General features: G+C 45.2%; 1 protein-coding gene across 1 annotated transcript in view; it reads right to left on the bottom strand.

Annotated features, from left to right (window-relative positions):
• Positions 1 to 9,897: 9,897 nt before the first annotated feature.
• Positions 9,898 to 21,401, bottom strand: part of LOC137358694 (E3 ubiquitin-protein ligase MARCHF9-like) — a 47,550-nt gene continuing 36,046 nt past the window's right edge. Inside the window, exon 4 of the mRNA XM_068024915.1 lies at positions 9,898 to 11,818. Within this exon, the coding sequence (XP_067881016.1) occupies positions 11,496 to 11,818 (323 nt within the window). The 3' untranslated portion in view covers positions 9,898 to 11,495. The remainder of the gene's footprint in view (positions 11,819 to 21,401) is intronic.

Consider the following 21,401-nt stretch of genomic DNA (forward strand, 5'->3'; position numbering starts at 1 on the left):
TCTGTTGTTCACGGCATTTCTCCTGTATCTGACGAAGGGAGAACAGCATGTCAATAGTCGATCTCTCTGCAGTATAATGTGGATAAATGTGAGGTTATCCACTTTGGTAGTAAAAACAGGAAGGCAGATTATTATCTGAATGGCTATAAACTGAGAGAGGGGAATATGCGGCGAGACCTGGGTGTTCTTGTTGCTGAAGGTAAGCATGCAGGTGCAACAGGCGGAAAAAAAGGCAAATGGTATGTTGGCCTTCATAGCGAGAGGATTCGAGTACAGAAGCAAGGATGTCTTGCTGCAATTATACAGGGCTTTGGTGAGGCCACAGCTGGAATATTGTGTGCAGTTTTGGTCTCCTTATCTGAGGAAGGATGTTCTTGCTATAGAGGGAGTGCAGTGAAGGTTTACCAGACTGATTCCTGGGATGACGGGTCTGACGTATGAGGAGAGATTGAATTGGTTAGGATTATATTCGCTGGAGTTCAGAAGAGTGAATGAGGATCTCATAGAAACCTATAAAATTCTAACAGGACTTGACAGGGTAGATGCAGGAAGGATGTTCCCGATGGTGGGGGAGTTCAGAACCAGGGGTCATAGTCTAAGGATACGGGGTAAACCTTTCAGGACTGAGATGAGGAGAAATTTCTTCACCCTGAGAGTGGTGAGCCTGTGGAATTCGCTATCACAGAAAGCAGTTGAGGTCAAAACATTGAATGTTTTCAAAAAAGGAGTTAGATATTGCTCTTGGGTCTAAAAGGGATCAAAGGGTATGGGGCGAAAGCCAGAACAGGCTACCAAGTTGGACGATCAGCCATGATCATAATGAATGGCGGAGCAGGCTCGAAGGGCCAAATGGCTTACTCCTGCTCCTATTTTCTATGTTTCTATGTATATATACAAAGGACACGGCCTACCCAGGGTTGTACCCATTATACAAAGGACACGGCCTATCCAGAGCCATGTACATACAAAGGACACCGTCCACCCAAGGCTGTACCCCTACAAAAGGACACGGCCTACCCAGCTTTTACAGCCAGAGAAAATAATCAAGGAACAATTCACAGAAATGTGCAAAGAATTGTGGAACTTCATCACCAAAACATGGTAAAAATCTCAGAAACCCATGTAACTGAAAAAGAATGTGACTTATTCAGTCAGCATAAACCAGTGGGCCTGATTATAAATGTATGGCGTTGCAGCGTGAATTTCCAAACCACCAGTAAAATCTCAAGAATTAAAATGGAATTTGGCTTATTCAGGCATCATAAATCAGGGCTTTGGAGATTTGTACAAGTCTGTTCCCAGTGATTAACTTGTTTCGTTGAATGTTTTATTTGCTGCGTGTCATTGAGATGGGGTGCAATGGAGGAAACTGTTACAAGGACAAGCTCAAAGCAACTTTAACCCTGAAGTGAGATGGCAGTTTTATCAAGGAAAAAAGATTTCTCTGGTGCAATTATAAAACGCTGCCCATGTGAAAGAAAAATCTTGGAACAAGATTTGTTGAGACTCAGTCTTTGATCAGGAGATAGAAGCCCGTGCCCGGGCTGATTATTACATTCAATAGCTTTCAGTTACAGTATGGCTCACAGTTATTCATAGTGTCTCGAAAGTCTCCTCAGTAACTCATTACAGTGTATAAAAAAAGGATCTGCCATTTCACAAGGTGAGGGAGACCATTTGGCCAGTCTTAGCTCAAGCGTCCAGTCCCTCCCATCATTGTTTCTTAAAAGATTCCAGACTTTTCACCTCCACTTCATGTGCATTCCGTGCGTTGGTCAGTCTCTGTGAAGTACTTCCTGATTTTGAATCCTAAATTTGCGTTTTTCCTAGTTTGACCCTGTGTCCTCTCATCCTAGAGAGTGAGTTTAGTTTGAAGAGCGTTCTGAGTTTCTTTTTTCTGTACAATTTACTATGAGGTCACCCCCTTTCAATTCGGAAAAACCCCAAATTACAGTTTACCCTCACAACTCACATCTCTGACACCTTTGTGGCTCTTCCATGAACTGCATCCAGAGCTTGAAATGTCTCTGAGCGGAACTGGATGTAGGACTTAAGGTGTAGTCTGCCCAGAGCATGCCAGTTTGAGTGTGACTTCCTCCGACTTGTATGGTACTGTTGAAACTGTATGCTTCAGCATTCTATTAGCTTCTCTAAACCTGGTATCATAGCACTTCAGATGACACAGCGCTTTAGTTCAAATTAGTCATAGACGTATCCATCATTTTAGGACAAGTGATTTGTTATGATAAAACATTCTATGAATTCCTGCACTGAACGATTTGATGCCCGAGGACAACGATGAAATATTTATATAGCACCTTTAATGCAGTAAAACATCGCAAAGTACTTCACAGGAGCGTTAGCAGGCAAAATGTGACACTGAGCCACATAAGGTCAGGTAAGTACCCAGAATTGAACCCAGGTCGCTGGAGCTGTGAGGCTGCAGTGCTAACCACTGCGCCACTGTGCCATCAAGGTTCATCCCAAGCAGCTCTGTAACACAGGAGTCTGTGCTCTACAGGCTGTTCCCAGGGACGCACACCAAGACAAACATCAACTGCTGCTGGAGGACTATCAATTCAGTGAAGGACGCCCTTTGGTCTGCCCGAAACTTGCTGGCTTTCCAGCGCAAAGATTTGACCACGACCGAGTGTTGCAGACTGGCACATTCCAAGGTCCAGGACTATGTGCTGAGGGATGCACTAAAGCTTGGGAAGGGTTGTGAGGCAACTCACTCCTGTTTTGAAGGAAACCGATCTCCCTTGCACTCTTTGTATTGTTGACTTGGTGCTGTTTTGAACTGTTTTGTAATGTATTTTTTACAGATTTTTATGAATAAAGTATATTTTGGGGAAAAAAGTGCTTCCTGCTACTGGGAGAAGCAAACAAAGCAACGCCAATGGTGGTGGGTCAGGTTGCCAACTCGAGTTGGAAGTTTTCATGATGGTTTCATCTCCAACCACCCCATCCTCAAACTCCCACCATTGGTCGCCCAAAATTTGAAAGTAAAAGCCTTAATAAATGACGACACTGTGTTATTGTTACCAATCAGCTCTTCTGTCGCTGCCCAACAGCTCCTCGAGTCCTTGGAAAAGGAAATCCATGAGTCACGAGTGTGATAGACAGCGCGTGACATAGGTTCCACCCAAATCTTGTTCACTCGTCACACCTGTGTTTGCTGACCTACGCTGGCTCCTGGTTAAGCAATCTTTGATTTTAAAATTCTCATCTTTGTTTTTAAATCCCTCCATAACTTCGCCCCTCCCTATCTCTCTAACCTCTTCCAGCCTCACAACTCTCTGAGATCTCTGCGCTCCTCTAATTCCGGCCTCTTGAGCCTCCTTGATTTTAATTGCTCCACCATTGCTGGCCATACCTTCAGCTGCCTGGACTCTAAGCTCTGGAATTCCCTCCATAAACCTCTCCACCTTTCTACCTCACTTTCCTCGTTTAAGACACTCCTTAAAACCTAATCTGTCCTAATATCTCCTTATGTGGCTCAGTATCATATTTTGTTTTATATTGCTCCTGTGAAGCACCTTGCAATGTTTTATTACGTTAAAGGTGCTATATAAATATAAGTTGTTGATGTAATGTAGGAAACGCTGCAGCCTATTTGAGCACAGCAAGCTTCCACAAATAGCAATGTGATAATGACCAGATAATCTGTTTCAGTGATGTTGATTGAGGGATAAATATTGGCCAATATTTATATTTACCAATATTTACTGGGGAGAATTCCCCTACTCTTCTTTGAGTAGTACCATGGGATCAGTCTCATCTGAAAGACAGCACCTTGGACAGTGCAACACTCCCTCAGTACTGCACTGGAGTGTCAGTCTGGATTATGTGCTCAAGTCTTTGATGTGGGACTTAAACCCACTGTCTTCTGACTCAGAGGTGTGAGTACTACCTATTGAGCCACTACCGACACATGATATTATTATTGGAAGATGCCCACAAGAAATAAAAGACCTGCACGTTTTATTTTGATGCCTGCCGGGAGACATATATCATTCGAGAGACAGCACGGCATTAACCAGAAGCAGCAGTGAGAGGTGACAGTGAAGAACCTTTCATTGATTGTAAAAGGAGCTTGTGAAACCTTCTGAATCCTTCTGAATGAAGGTCTCCCAGGGATTCAGTAATATCCCCTGTTCTTGCAGTTGTGTCAGGTAATTACAATCTTACAGTCTGGGGAGAATGTCAGGAGCAATCTCATAATTAATAACTAATGCAATTACACACAATGTTCTCAAGGTCTCGAATCATTTCTTTTGCACTATGTCCAGAGTGGATTGGAGGTTTTAGTTCCATTTTAAATACAATCATCTCCGAGATTGGAGACCCCAAATGCACCAAGGCTGCTCATACTGATTTGTAACAAAGTTGATTTTGATCAAAGAAGGAGAATTTTATTTCATCTGATTTATGGAGAGCTTCTGCACCCAGTGCAGTGAGACAGGACACAAATCAAATGGAAATCTTCACTTACCACAAGGTTATGGGGAGCAGGCAGGAAAGTGGAGTTGAGGTCAAGATCAGATTAGCCATGATCTTATTGAATGGCAAAGCAGGCTTGTGGGACCAAATGGCTTACTCCTGCTCCTATTTCTTATGTTCCTATGTTCTTATTTCCTGTTAAAATCACCAGTAAACACAAGGAACAACATCAAAAATAACTTGCCTTAATATAGCAGCTTAAATATAACAAAATGTCCCGAGGTGCTTCACAGGAGTGTAAATCAGCCAAAATTGACTCTGCCTCGCTGTCTTCCTTTAAAATGCTCCTTATAATCTACCTCCTTAACCAAGGTTTTAGTCACCCATCCTAAAATCTCCTTATTTGGTTAAAATTTTGTTTGCAAATCGCTCCTGTGAAGCGACTTGGGACATTATACTATGTTAAAGATGCTACATAAATGCAAATTGTTGTTGTGGCCGCCACTCAAGTACTGATCAGTTTCCCCTGGCTGAAGAGTCTAGAACTAGGGATCATAATCTCAGAATAAGGGGTTAGCCATTTCGGACAGAGAAGAATCTTTGGAATTCTCTACCCCAGAGAGCTGTGGATGCTCAGTCATTGAGTATATTCAAGACTGAGATTGATAGATTTTTGGGTACTAAAGGAATTAAGGGATATGGGGATAGTGCAGGAAGGTGGAGTTGAGGTAGATCATCAGCTATGATCTTGTTGAATGGTGGAGCTGGCTCGCAAGGCCAAATGGCTGATTCCAGCTCTAATTTCTTATGTTCTTAACCTGTCCATATGCATTCTTCTCCAAGCCGAGCTAAGTTATGATTTAGAATAGTTGGCTCCACACAGTCATATCTCACTTTAATAAGCACATCATTTAAAACTAACGTGAAATATGCATTTAAGTCTTGACACTTGCTGCTCTTTCAATGCTCAGAAATTAAACTGGTCTGGATATTTTTAATGGTGTTTCTTATGTAGGTGTCACTCATTTTATTGGCTGTCTTTCTGCACTTCTACAGGCGCTGTAAATCTTTCAATATGTATACATTTACATTTAAACTGTCTTATTCAAGAAAACATCAAAAGAAATTAAGCTTCTCCACCCCACCCCCAGACCTACTTTTAATCCTTTTGCTGGTAATCTTTTTTAAATGCAAAAGGATTAATTAAGAAAAAGGATTTGCAAAACCAGCATTGCAAAGTGTTCCTCCCCCTCTAACTCTCAACTGTCCTATTTTAATAAGGGTCTCTCGACATCAAACATCATCGTTGGGAAAAGCGCCAGGAATGGACAAGGCTCCTGTCAGCAAAATCAGCTACAGAAACCTGTGCCCCAGATTCCACATATCTCACTGCTTGAGTGGTTCCCTGCCCCTCGCCGCAACTCTCTCTGCAAGGATATCGATATGTTTTTACATTACTTTATTTCGAACAAAAACACAAAAGTAAACAGAATTGGTGTAAATCTTTTTCTCGAAACCTGTCTTTTCCCCTCAATGATGCTGGTAATAATAGAGAAGGATGAATTTCAGGACTGAGGATCTTGTGCTGTACAGATAGACACACATAAATAAATAAACTAGGTGGAAAAATACTGGGCTGAAAGAATTACTGAGATTGAAACACGTAAGCTTTTAAAACACAGGCTTTTCATCACAGCAGGGGATAGTGTGAGAGCAGGAGATTGCTGCAATATAAAAGGCAATGGTGTTGCTATAAGAGCTTGTATCAAAGGTTGTTTACAACTAAGCTATGGCTCGAGGAAAGCAATGATAGGAATTAATAGTGTGGCGTGAAAAGACATGGGGCCTCATCTCTGTTTGCCAATCGGTTCAAATAGCTGGGGGATCATAAAACATCAGATAGCATCTGGCATGAACCAGACCATAAACAAAAGGGTATATAGCCATGTCACATCTCTATTTAGCTAGAAAGAGAGACCTTTTGCTACCTTCAAGACCCGGTGGCGTGACCAGACTTTGAGAAGCCATCTTCATGATTCCTCATTAAAATTCATGCACCTATGTATCAAACATGAAACTAATGTCATAGAGAGATACAGCACTGAAACAGGACCTTCGGCCCACTGAGTCTGTGCTGACCATCAACCACCCATTTATACGAATCCTACATTAATCCCATATTCCCTACCACATCCCCACCTTCCCTCAATTCTCCTACCACTTACCTACACTAGGGGCAATTTACAATGGCCAATTTACCTATCAACCTGCAAGTCTTTGGCTGTGGGAGGAAACTGGAGCACCTGGTGGAAACCCACACAGTCACAGGGAGAACTTGCAAACTCCACACGGGCAGTACCCAGAACCAAACCCAGATTGCTGAGCTGTGAGGCTGCAGTGCGAACCACTGCACCACCCCTTTTTAAAAAAAAAGATACAGCACTGAAACAGGCCCTTTGGCCCACCGAGTCTGTGCCAACCAACAGCCACCCATTTATACTAATCCTACATTCCCTATCACATCCCCATCATTCTCTTACCACCTACCTACTAGGGGCAATTTACAATGGCCAATTTACCTATCAATCTGCAAGTCTTTGGCTGTGGGAGGAAACCAGAGCACCCAGCAGAAACCTACGCGGTCACAGGGAGAACTTGCAAACTCCACACAGGCAGTACCCAGAACTGAACCTGGGTCGCTGGAGCTGTGAGGCTGCGGTGCTAAACGCTGCGCCACTGTGCCGCCCTAATGTGCACTGTTCTGTATGAGTATTTAAGATTAATGTTTTGTGATGAATCAATGAAGTGAATTATCAAAGATCATGATCTTAAGTTATATGATTCTGTTTAAAGGGTAAAGGACTTATCCAACACTCTCCATATCTATAATATGTTAAAAATCATACATCTACACACACTTTCTATTTGCAAAACTTTACTTCCTGCTGGCATATTTTTGTCAGACTTAGTCAACTTTTTCCCATTATAAATTCCTATATCCACCTTTATAATGGAACCTGGCTATGTAAACATGTCACACTGCAGTCTGGCTCCCGGCATTTCCCATACAAATTTTGTTTTTCAGTGCCAAGAAGCTCCAGCAAGATCCAGAGCTTGACTTGAACATTGGACTCATTATTTCTCCTATTGTAGCCTTATGACTGTTGACCTGCTCAACAGCAGCCATGTGCAAGGAGAACAGCCATGAAAGCAGACAAAATATTAGATTGAACTTGTAACTGCTTTCTCCTCATAACCTCCATTGTCCCCACATCGATGGGAAGGCATTCTCGCCAACATGGTGCCATCTGAACTGATGGACACAAAGACCAGGCAAACGTACCATAGGAGCTGCCCTGATGTGTCTGTGTGTGTGGGGCAGTGTTGAACCAGGCCTGGTTGGGGCTTCTCTGTGATGCTCCCTCGGTCAAACAGCCAGCCAGAATTTGCTGTCCAGACTTGCACATGAGGGAAGGCCACTTGGTTGAGGTATGAAAGAACTGCCAGTGACTATGGAATCAAACCACAAACCAGTGCTTTTCAGGATAGGCTGCTGGGCAGGGGTGTGCAGGACAGAAGGAAAACAGAAAATCATCCCAAACATCAGAAAGTGAAATATATTAATCAGAGGAATAGAAAAACAGTTGACATTAGCAGATGGTTTGGAATTCCAGCCTGTTATAAAAAGGGCCTAGCAAAGCAAGCTGGCTTTTGAGGCATTTTGCTTGTGTCTGGATTCCTGTAAATTGCTGATTGAAAAGAAACTCCCACCTCGTCTCTCAAATTTAATGAACTGCTGATGGACAATTAAATCTAAATTAATGCTCTTGTTACCGAGATGATCTGCTCTATTGCAAGGTGGTGATGATATTTTGGGGGGAGGGGGCTACGGCAGGGGCATGGGACTTTCTGGGCTGACAACACACTCTGCGGAGTAAGGACAATGTCAATACCTAGGCAATTTCTTTTGTAATCCTTGTGTCTGTTTTGTTTCTCCCTCTGATTTTCCTGCAGTGTTTAACCTATGCCAAGGGCACCATTTCACTGGTCCAGGTAACCCTCCTGCTACCCCACTCTAATAGCCATTCACATGTGAGTTGACAGCAAGCAGCGGCAGGCATGTTGTCTAGCTGGGGTGTGGTAAGCACACCCAAGCTTGATCCCGTCAATCCAATGTCCGCATGTTTCTGCTTTCCAGCAGGAGTCACTGGATAGGGACCTGAAGAATGGGAACCCTGGCCGACTCCATGCCCCTCCCTAACCCAGGGGCACTTAGTTCAGTCATTGTTCTATGTTCTATTGTGCCTCTACTACACTCCCTAGCTGAGATCAGCGAGCAGCACAGACTGGAAATGAAACCTGGGATCTCACTGACTTGTACGACTGAGGTGGGCAGCGCACTCATCTACTGTGGAAGCTGCTCAGAATTATGTATTTAACCAAAGAGGAATCCTGTACATATGGGAAACCATCTAAATACACTGGGACTTTCATACCTGGATTAGAGATGGTGGGAGATGATCAGTGAAATACCTGTCACAGTAAAATAAAGAAAGAACTTTCATGAGCTTGGGGCGCCCCAGAGCACAATGACATGTCTTTTGAAGTGGCGTTACTGTTGTAATGTAGGAAATGCAGCAGGTAATTTGGGCACAGCATTCTTCCACAAACAACAATGTGATTCTGATCAGATCATCATTTAGTTCTGATGAAGGGTCACTGACCCGAAACGTTAACTCTGCTTCTCTCTCCACAGATACTGCCAGACCTGCTGAGTATTTCCAGCATTTCTTGTTTTTACATCTGTTTTAGTGATGTTGATTGAGGGATGAATATTGGGCAGGAAACGTGGGGAGAACTCCCCTGCTCTTCTTTGAAATAGTGCCATGGGATTCTTGCCATGTACAGACGGGGCCTCAGCTTAATGTCTCATCCGAAGACAGCCCCTCCCACAGTGCAACACTCCATCAGTACTGCACTGGAGTGTCAGCCTGGATTATGTGTTTTAAGTAATAAAAACAAGAAATGTTAGAACCACTCAGCAGGTCTGGCAGCATCTGTGGAAAGAGAAGCAGAGTTAACGTTTTGGGTCAGTGACGTTCCGAAGAAGGGTCACTGACCTGAAATGTTAACTCTGCTTCTCTTTCCACAGATGCTGCCAGACCTGCTGAGTGGTTCCAGCATTTCTTGTTTTTATTTCAGATTTCCAGCATCCGCAGTATTTTGCTTTTATTATGTGTTTTAAGTCTCTGGGACGTGAACCTATGACTCAGAGACAAGAGTGCTAACATTGTGCCAGAGTCAACAGGTCATAGTTGGAAGTGAGTAATTCAATCAAAGAATTGCACCCACCAATGGGGCGACCAGAAGTACTTACACCAGAAGACAAAGAGGCTGATAATCAATGATCTTTCACTAAACTGCATCAATTTGGAATTGGATTGATCACTTAACTCATCTTACTCCTCCTTTTATTGGCAAATTCATTTCAACACATTTTCACTTGATTGACTTTTTAAATTGGTGTGAATAGCATCACAATTTCATGTAAGGACCAGCATCCTTTTAGTTTGAAGGCCAAACCTTTCCAGCCTCTGCAAAATGTACAATCCTGACCTTTGTTGGTGCATCCCACGCAGCTCGGGCACCATGCTACCCTGTATTATGTCCACCTTTTAAACCTCTTCTGACCAAGGTAAAGGGGGCATTGCAGGCTGCTCGTTAGCACCCTTCGCTGTCACAAATGCCAATTTAATGGGCAAAATCTGGGCAAAAAGAGCAAAGCTGCCACTTCGCCAGCTGTACAGATCTGCAACCTGCTGGAAAGCTTCAGTATCCCAGCTGCGTGAAGCCAGACTCTCCAGCTCCACAAAGCAGAGAGGCAGAGTAAGAGGCCCGTCACTGGTGATCAACAAGTGATGCGTAAAGTCATGAAACCAAACCGGCTGCCCATCAATATTTACCAAGTTTCATAAGATCTCATTGCACCGAGATTGGGTTCTTGATGTGTAACACTTTCAGCTCCTCTGTCCAGGACGATGGACAGGGAAAACATTTGTCTAACCCAAATAAAGAAAATGAAACCGGAGAAAGGATTTAACAAACAGAATCAAATGAACTCAAGGGGTTGAATTATGATTGTGCGATATTAATAATGGACATATTAACAGGTCTATATGAAATTCCTCTGTTTGCCAGTGAAGCCTTCATTAAAACAATACATATATAGGAACTTCATCCTGGATTGCATTCTGATATAAAAAGTGCCCTGTACATATTAGAATACACTCTGTGGCACCGAAATAGGCCATTTTTGTATATTAAGAATATACCCTGTGCTACCAAGACAGGTCATTCTTGATTATTAAGAATACACTCTGTGCCACTGAGGTAGGCCACTCTTGTAAGTTAAGAGTACACTCTATGGCACTGCGATTGAGTATTGCGTATAAATTATATTCCAATATTCCTCACTAACCTATATTTAAAGCTCACCGAAAACTCTAGGGCCACCCTCCTTAAAAAAAAAAGAAATTTATTTGCAGACCATTATTTGCATATAAATTATTTTTCTCCCAGTTCGAGGTGGGAGAAGAAAACAGTGACATGCATTAAATTAAAAGATGAAGTACACAGAGAACTTATTGCCGAGATCCCACAGCATCTTGGAACTGATGTTCGGTATTGCACATTTTTTGGGGGCAGTTTTTAAACAAACTATCTTGCGTTCCACGTTTCTTCGATTCAGTTTTTTTTGTTTCAGTTTTTTTTCTCCCTTTATAAAACACTGAGTCCAGGGTTTCTGAGCTTTGCTTCAAGTGAGATTTTTAAAAAAAATTTTAGAAAACAAAGCTGGCAAATTCCAGACGTAGAGATTGGGGCCTGTGTCCAGGCCTATTTTGGCCCATCACACCGAGCCTATTGTTGTCATTCTGAGCCTCCAGTTAATGTCCTTTCAAAACCCTGGTGGTACTACTTGTTTTTTGTTGGGCAGTCTCTTAAGTTTACACTTTTTAAAGTGATGTATAGTAAGTGATCCTTTTCATTTTGTTTCAGACAGTTGTAACTCGCATGACCAGCTCTCTATTTGAGCTGTTACTATTTTGATGGTTGTTAGGCCTCAGATAGCTGAGAATATGTAGGATGGTATTTCCACAATGATGATTCAAAATGGTTCCAGTGCGCTGAGTGGAACCCCGGTCATTGTTTGACGAGTGGTTCGTCCGTGAATTCCTTCCCCCCATCTTGCTTGTCCCACTAATGGCTTCCCCAAGGTCCTTGGCTTTTTCATAGTTCAGTACCTTCCATTGCTGATTAACAGCCTGCCAACGCTTAAAGATTCGGTACACAGATGATCCCTCGTGAATGATGAGGCCTGGAAAAGAGCATTAGAATTTTTAAACTCAAAAACTTCAATGTCATACATGATGTTATCATTTAGCAGTAATTAATATTTCAGAACTGCCAAGACTCCCAATAAGCCATAAACATTTTGAAATGCCTCTTCAGTCTATGTGGCCCCAGCAAACAGTGCAGCTTGACTCCCATTCAGCTGGCCAGAGCTTGAACCTTGACCTGCACAATCATTCAGAATTCCACTCAGCTTGGAGGTTTGACCAGCTTTCAATTGGGCCACCAGACACTTTCCTTTATTGACTTAGTAAGATGAAGAAATAAGGTGGGGAAATAAAGCATGGACTCGAGATGGGACACGTATTTACCCATAAGGCATTATTGCATTTTAGGGGAGTGCAGGTGACAACTCAGATAGTTCTCCTGCACTTGGCTACGCTGCGGACAAAAAGCCCTCCGGGGATTTGAAGGCATTGTGAGTTCGAGCTTAAATGAGGGGAAGCCAGTGTCATGGTGACTTGACTATAAATGGAGTGTCTGTTTAACACAGCAGAGATCAGAAGGCCTCCAGGGACTTACAACCCCAAACCAAAGGTAAGTTGAGAAGGGGGCAATTACCTGGCAGGGGAGACACCATGAGCAGTGGGCTTAGATCCTGTTCCAGGTAAGTTTTGAGCAAAATGGCTGTAACCAATTCTAGAGCTTCAGACCAGCGAGTGCGTAACACCGTTCGGGTGGTGGTGAAAGAAGAAGGAGGTGCACCTGTTGACAGTACCTTCTTCATTTAGAAAATCCTTATCTATTGCTGTGGATTCCAAGCTACAGACATCTTCTGCCTGCAGGACTTCCCCAGCAGTGGATATTTCGATGTGACATTCAAGAATGTGGCGGGATGCATCAAGTTCCTGAAGGTGTTTAAGGAGAAGGGAAACAAGGCGCCGCTGTCGATCCTCACAGTGGAACCACTCTTCACGCTGCCGTCACGACGTGACCGGGTGGTGACAATTCACCTCTACAACCCCCATGTTCCTGTCGTTGATGTACTCACCTTCCTCGCCAGGTACACGAAGTGGCCGGCAGCAGCACTGATGTCAAGGACCCCTTTGGGATTTGGACCAGCAAGCGGCAGGTCAAGGTGACCTTGAAGGTCAATGCCAACGGAGCCATCATCCATCCTCCCTCCAGCTTCGCTATCAGGGGAAGTCAAGGCTTCTTGGTCTATGCAGGGCAGCCCAGAGTTTGTCGTACCTGTGGTAAATCTGATTATGTGGCGGCCAACTGCAGCACAGTCGTCTGCAAGAAGGAAGGCCATCAGACCAAGGACTGTAAACAGAGCAAGTGCTGCAACCTGTGCAGCGAGGCAGGCCACCTCTACAAAACCCGCCCCAAACACTGCCTCAGTTATGCACAGGCGGCAAGGTCCAAGGAAAGGCCGGGAGAAGGAAGGGTGAACGCGTCTGGTGCTGGGAGGGAGACAATCCTCCCCACAGCGAGGATAGTCTATCTGAGGAGGAGAAGAAAGGGGAGACAGCTGCAACCAGCGACCCAACACCTACCCTGTGCCCAGAAACTCCTCCTCTCAGACAGAATCAATGGAGGAGGAGGCAGCAGATGGACAAACTGGTCAGTGGCAAGTGGTAAAAAGAAAAACCACAAAGAAGAAACCTCCAAAAAAAGGAACAGGTCACCACCCAAACCAGTGGCAAGAGGAGGCTACCGTCTGAGACAGACTACGGCAGCTCCTTCTCATTGGACGAGGAAGGGCTGGAAAGACGGCACCTGCAAAAGAAGCGGCAGAACTCAAAGGAGCTGGAAGATAAAGCCCCTCAGCTCCGGGGCACTGGAAGCTGTGATGGGCCCAGTGCGCCCTAACCCCAAAGCACCGAACCCAGTGCACCCCAGCTCCGGGAGACCGAGAGCAGTGAAGCATCTAGCGCACTCCAGCTCCGGGAAGCCGGGAGCAGTGATGTCTTCGAGGAGGAACAGAGGGGAAAGACCCCACCAGCAGAGGACAGCCCAAGCCTTGCGGCCTACAAGACCCCCCACCCCACCCCCGATGTCACCCCAGCGGAACAAACCTCCCCGTGAGTAACCAGGAGGGGTTTCTGAGCCCAACAAATGTGAAACAGCTTGTGTACACTATGGGTATGCAGGAATATACCCAAGGACTGGGACTAGCAAGGACACCTGGTGTGGTAAGCAACACCCAAACTTTAAAATGGATATAAGGATTGCTTCGATTAGCGTGCGTAGCGTTAAATCCACTATGCAATGTGTTTCGACCTTGGACTACCTCGCCAAGGTCAAAGCCGACCTGCTGTTTTTGCAGGAGCGTGGAATTCTGCACCTCAGCACCTACGGGCAATGGTCGCGATGGTGGTCCCACGGGCCATCAATCTGGTCAGGAGGAAATGATTCCCGTTCTTCTGGCCTGGGTATTCTGCTGCGGGCAGGCAACTTCACCATCTCCGAAGTTAAGGAGGTGGTGGGTGGTTGCCTCTTCGTAGCAGATGTAATGTACAACAATGCTCCACTCTGGTTAATCAATGTGTACGCCCCGGTTCAATGCAGCGAGCGGCTGACCGTCCTCCAACAGCTCCCACTGCTGCTGGCAACATCCAGGCCGGTCATTCTTGGCGGTGACTTCAACTGCATCATTGATGCAGCTGAACGATCCAGCTGTGACGACAGCAAACTGGACACTACGTCCAGATTCCTAATGGAAACAGTAAAAGATGCCAAGCTGCACGACGTCTTCAGCAAACCTGCAGATGGAGCTCAGCGTAGAAACACCTGGTCAAGACCGGACGGGTCTGCCCGTTCCAGGATTGACTTCCTGTTTGTGTCCCGCGCTTTCACGGTCAGATCCACCGACGTCAAGCCGGTGTTATTCTCTGACCACTGCCTCTTACTGACCAACTGTCACTTACAGGACAACTAGCGGGTTGGCAGGGGGACATGGAAGCTGAATGTTACACTGCTAACCCCAGAGAACATTGAGGAACTCAAAAGGGATTACAAAGGTTGGAAAACCATGAAACCCCTCTTTGAGTCTCCGGTGCACTGGTGGGAAGCGATCAAGGCGAACATCAAGAGGTTCTTTATCCTCAAAGGTGTTCAGAGGGCGAGAGAGACACAGAGGGAAATGTCCCGACTCCAGAAAAGAATGCAAAATCTGCTCCAGCTGCAGTTGATGGGGGTCGAGGTCAAGGAGGATCTCCAAGAGGTGAAGAGCCAGCAGGCCTCGCTCTTTGCCACGGAGGCTTCCAAGATCATCTTCCGGTCCAGAGTCCGCTCCGTCGAGCAGGATGTGCTCGCGTTACTTCTTCCAAAAGGTACACAGAGACTGCTCTGTGATCAGCAGCCTGAAGGAAGAGGATGGCTCGGTAACGTCTTCGCAGTCCGACATACTAAGCATCAGCAAATCCTTTTATGCTGGGCTGTACCACATGAAGCCCACAGACAGCAAGGTCTCCCAGTCCTTCCTGTCATCCATCACAGAGGTCTTAGATGACAGCATGAGGGAGAGTCTGGACAAACCACTAACTCTGGACGAGCTGACAAAGGCCGTCAGGTCCTTCGAGACGATGTAAAACTCCCGGAAGCGACGGCTTACCGGTCGAGTTGTATTCGGCTCTGTGGGACTGGAACGGCCCAGACCTGCTAGAAGTATACGAGAGTATGCTCCTGGCCAGCAGCATGTCAGAATCCATGAGGAAAGGTATCATCACCCTCATCTACAAGTGGAAGGGGGAAGAGGTTGGAAATCAGCTTGGACCAGGAGAAGGCTTTTGACAGGATATCTCACACATACATGATGGACGTGCTTTCCAAAATGGGGTTTGGGGAGGGAATCCGCAATTGGATCAAACTGCTGACCACAAACATCAGTAGCGCGGTATCAATAGGTGGGAAGCAGAAAGTTTCTCGATCAAATCTGGAGTCAGACAGGGCTGTCCTCTCTCCCCTGTATTGAACCTTTTGCTGAGTCCATTAGGAAGGATGCGGGCATAAGAGGGGTGACAATCCCAGGCAGTGGAGGCACTCAGGTCAAAGCCTCCCTGTACCTGGATGATGTCGCCGTCTTCTGCTCGGATCCGCTGTCCGTTCGCAGACTGATGAGCATCTGCGACCAGTTTGAACTGGCCTCGGGAGCCAAAGTAAATCATGGCAAGAGCGAGGCCACCTTCTTTGGGAACTGGGCCAACCGATCCTTTCTCCCCTTCACCGTCAGTTCAGACTACCTGAAGGTGCTGGGGATATGGTTCGGAAGGCAGGGGCATGCGCCAAAACCTGGAAGGAGCGAGCAGCCATCGTAAACTATAAACTGAGCATGTGGGAGCAGTGTTCCCTCTCCATTGTGGGTAAGAACCTGGTCATCAGTTGCGAGGCGCTCATGTTGTTGCTGTATGTGGCGCAGGTCTGCCCCATACCCCACTCCTGTGCCGTGGCAGTCACCCGAGCCATTTTCCGCTTTATCTGTAGATCCAAAATGGACCAGGTCCGAAGGGACACTATGTTCAAACCTCTGGATAAAAGGTGGAAAAAACGTACCCAACGTCGCCCTCATCCTGATGACTACCTTCGTGTGCGGCTGCATCATGCTGTGCGTAGAGCCCCAGTATGCAAACACCAAGTGTCACTACGTGCTGAGGTTCTATCTATCCCCGGTGTTGCGAAGGATGGGTCTGGCTCCATTGCCATGGAACGCGCCATCCAGTTGGACTGTGCCGTACCACCTATCCTTCGTGAAAAAGTTTGTGCAGAAAACCACCTTTGACCACCAATCCATCAGGCAGTGGTCTGCACGGAAAGTCCTCAAGGCCCTACGGGATAAGGAGATGGTGGATCCTGTCGGATGGTTCCCCGAGCGGACTGCCAAAGTCATTTGGCAGAATGCCTCATCACCAGAACTTTCAAACAAGCACCAAGACGTAATTTGGCTGGTAGTGAGAAGGGCCCTCCCAGTCAGATCATTCCTGCACGCCCGGAATCTCACTGCATCCCGCACGCTGCCCTCTAGGTGGCTGTGGTGGTGAAGAAACTGTTGCCCACCTCTTTCTGGAATGTGTCTTTGCAAAGCAGGTGTGAAAAGAGATGCAGTGGTTTTTGTCGAGGTTCATCCCGAGCAGCTCTGTAACACAGGAGTCTGTGCTCTACGGGCTGTTCCCAGGGACGCACACCGAGATAAACATCAACTGCTGCTGGAGGACCATCAATTCGGTGAAAGACACCCTTTGGTCTGCCTGAAACCTGCTGGTCTTCCAGTGCAAAGAGTTGTCCACGACCAAATGTTGCAGACTGGCACATTCCAAGGTCCAGGACTACATGCTGAGGGACGCACTAAAGCTTGGGGCAGCCGCCGCAAAGGCTCAGTGGGGAAAGACCACTGTGTAAGGTCCTCCCGCCATAGTGATCAGAGGGGCTGAAACCCATGCATAACCCCTCGGGCTGTATGCACCAAAATATGGTTTTGCTGTAAAATGTGCATTGCATGTAAAATGGAATGGAAGGGTTGTGAAGCAACTCACTTCTGTATTGAAGAAAACTGATTTCCTTTGCACTTTCTGGAACGTCAACTTGGAGCTGTTTTGAAATGTATTTTTTATAGCTTTTTATGAATAAAGTATATTTTTGGAAAAAAAAGGGCACTCGATTAATGATCAAAATGTTAGAGATGAGGAAAGAAAGGCTCATCTCACTGACAGTCAAACTGAATCCAATTGGGCAACATAGAGTCTGTTCACTTTCTGTGCTTTTAGGAATACACCCAGCCAGAGTGGGGAACCCTAATTTTTTTAAATAAGAGGTGAATGATCACTTCCTGACAATTTTTGCCCTGTAAAATGAACAGATAGTAAAATCCATGGCCTTAATTCTCTGTAGAAAAGTTATTTCATTCTTTTATGGAAAACACAAGTATCGCCTCCACCAGTGTCGTTAATAAGAGCATCGGATGTGATAAAATGTTCAGTCCCCTCTTGCTTCAGTGGAGTAAGATAAATCCCATCTAATACTTAGAGATGTGGCCTTCCGTTGACCCGACCCACTGCATTCTTCACTCACTATTTCCATACAGCAATTTAAATAGCTGTTCCTTCACTCTGTTTTCCCCTCCATTCTCTTTGTTAGTCTCCTTGCCGAGGAGTGGCAGGCAGGTACTATGGAAGGGTTAGAGGGGGAGAAATATTCCTGCGTGTTATGCTTTGTGCTTCGAATGCCAATGGACACATTTGATTTTAGATTAGATTAGAGATACAGCACTGAAACAGGCCCTTCGGCCCACCGAGTCTGTGCCGACCATCAACCACCCATTTATACTAATCCTACACTAATCCCATATTCCTACCAAACATCCCCATCTGTCCCTATATTTCCCTACCACCTACCTATACTAGTGACAATTTATAACAGCCAATTTACCTACCAACCTGCAAGTCTTTTGGCTTGTGGGAGGAAACCGGAGCACCCGGAGAAAACCCACGCAGACACAGGGAGAACTTGCAAACTCCACACAGGCAGTACCCAGAATCGAACCCGGGTCCCTGGAGCTGTGAGGCTGCAGTGCTAACCACTGCGCCACTGTGCCGCCCTATACTGCTGCCAGTATACTGAAAGCCTATATGGTTAGATGAGGATTTACTATTGAATTTGCTTCATTATGTCAACGGGCTTCAAAATAAGAATCATGAAAGGGTTAACCTGTAGTCAGGATGGTGATATCAACCATAAAACATGCAAACCCCAAGAGTGTTCCAGGCAATCAAAACCATGACATGTGTGAGACAAAAACACTTCTCTTCGAATTTAACCTAAAGGATTAGTTTCAAAACAGATACTAGAAGGAATTTTTAAAAGTATTTAAAAAAAGGGTGCCAGCCTGTTTTTCTCCATAACTAATGATACGCTAATGAAATGTGGGGGGTACAGTAGCATGGTGGTTATGTTACTTGGTTAGTAATCCAGCAAATGTGAGTTCAAATCATACCATGGCAGGTTGAGCATTTAAGTTTTTTAAAATCTATAAATAAAAAGCTGGTGTCAGAAAAAGTGACTACAAAGCTTTCGGATTGTCATTAAAAACCCAACTGCTTCACTAATGTCACTTAAGGAAGGGAACCTGCTGTTCTTACCTGGTTTGGGCCTATGTGACTCCAGTCCCACACCAACACTGTTGATTAATTGCCCTCTGAAGTGGCACCAAACTTTCTCAGAGAAACTAGGGATGGGCAATAAATGCCAGCCCTGCCAGTGATGCCCTCAACGATTTTTTTTTAAACTACTGTCTCCTGTTTTTCTTTCAAAGAGAAATTTCACCCCTTTAATAAATGTAGAGGCCGAAACATTAGAGGGCATTAAAATGCAGCTCGATAATAGGCTGGGAGAGTTTGGGTACTAAAAGGATGAGCTTCAATGGGCTGAATGGCCTTTTCACATCCTTGACTATCTTTTTTTCAGGTGTTCTTTGCTGCTTCTACTAGTATCTGAAGAGTCGCTTGCTGCTCCATGGAGAATATTCTGATTCGCCTCAAGACAAAGCTAAAGTAGTGTGTACAAGAAGACAAGTCCCAGTGGAGGTTGCATGGAGAAGGTCAGGCTGGTATGGTGCATTAACTTACGACTATTTAAACTAAAGGTCATCTTTCATGATTAGACACAAGAGTTGTTGCAAATTTAAAAGCATTAAAATAGATCCCATTGGGAATTTTTTTTTTTTTTTACAGACAATTCCACATAATTGATTTGTGCACATGCTCCCAATGCTTGTTTCCCAGTCACTAAGTTATTTAAAATCCCCGGTCTGTGTGAAATGGAATCGTCCTAGTTCCTACTGTTCTCACAGGAAGTCTCACCTGTATCGGTTCAGATAACAAGCCGCGGTCAGAAGCAATCTCTAACAAAAGGACAGGTTCAACCCTGTTGGGAGCATGGGAATACTTGAATGGATTAGACTGGGCACCTTTTGCACATTTGCAGCAATCTTACCTTCACAGGAATAAATAATTCTTGACCTTGGACATATGTAAACTGGGTGCAGAGTTCCAGATATCGACACCATCTAAGCATGTTCCACAGGCAGGAGGAATGGTGCATGAAGCTTCCTCACTGCTCTGGAATTCCCTCCCTAAACCTCTCCGCCTCACGCTCTCCTCCTTTAAGACACTCCTTAAAACCCACCTCATTGACCAAGCTTTTAGGTACCTCTCCTAATATCACCTTATGTGGACGGTGTCAATTTAGAGAGTCATAGAGTTGTACAGCGTAGAAACAGGCCCTTCGGCCCACCGCGTCCATGCCGACCATAATGCTAATACTAATCCCACCTGCCTGCATTAATTCCATATCCCTCTATGCCTTGCTCATTCAAGTACCTGTCCAGATGCCTCTTAAATGTTGCTACTGTTCCTGACTCCATCACCTCCTCTGGCAGCTTATTCCAGATACCCACTATTCTTTGTGTGAAAAATTTACCCCTTTGATCCCCTTTAAACCTCCTCCCTCTCACCTTAAATCTATGCCCTCCAGTTTTACCATGGGAAACAGACTCTGGCTATCTACCCTATCTATGCCTCACATAATTTTATATACCTCTGTCATGTCCCCTGTCAGCTTCCTTCGCTCCAGGGAAAACAGACCCAGCCTATCCAATCTCTCTTTATAACTCAAGTCCTCCAAACCAGGCAACATCCTTGTGAATCTTTTCTGCATCCTCTCCAGCGTAATCACATCTTTCCTGTAGTGCGGCGACCAGAACTGCACACAGTACTCCAAATGCGGCCTAACCAACGTTATGTACAACTGTAACATGACGTCCCAACTCTTGTACTCAATGCCTCGGCTGATGAAGGCAAGCATGCCATCCGCCTTCTTCACCACCCTGTCTACCTGTGTTGCCACTTTCAGGGAACTATGTACTTGCACCCCAAGGTCTCTCTGCTCAACAACACTCCCCAGGGCCCTGCCATTCACTGTATATGTCCTGCCCTGGTTTAACTTCCCAAAATGCATCACTTCTCATTTGTCTGCGTTAAATTCCATTTGCCAATCCCTTGCCCACTTTCCCAGTTGATCTATATCCTGTTATAACCTTAGACAACCTTCTTCACTGTCCACTATACCACCAATTTTTTGTCTGATAAAGCTCCTGTGAAACGCCTTGGGACATTTTACTACATTAAAGGTACTATATAAATGCAAGTTGTTGCTGTTATTATGTGTGGACTGATATGGAACCTTGAGGTCTAGTCTCTTATGTCCACATGGAAATGAACAATTATCATACTGCTCTAGGCAGAATCTTAGAGAACTGACAGCCCAGCCCTGATTGAAGCTGGGCCATCCTCATCAAGTCTATTGGTCTGCCTGCAGTGACTGCACTGATTCTGCCAAGCAGAGCTACAATATTCCATTACTAGGCTTGAGTACACTTTGCGGTATTATAAAGGGCAGAAAAGCCTTTAAGATACTCCCTTTTACCCCGATGAGGAAACATCTATCATGATGTGACATTGTCTTTGTTATTATGATAGATGTTATGATATCATCAAATGTATCATTATGACACAATGTGTTCTCTGACTTACCATGAGCAATGCCACAGGTGA

This window comes from Heterodontus francisci, chromosome X (genome assembly GCF_036365525.1).
Source record: "Heterodontus francisci isolate sHetFra1 chromosome X, sHetFra1.hap1, whole genome shotgun sequence".
Lineage (NCBI taxonomy): Eukaryota > Metazoa > Chordata > Chondrichthyes > Heterodontiformes > Heterodontidae > Heterodontus > Heterodontus francisci.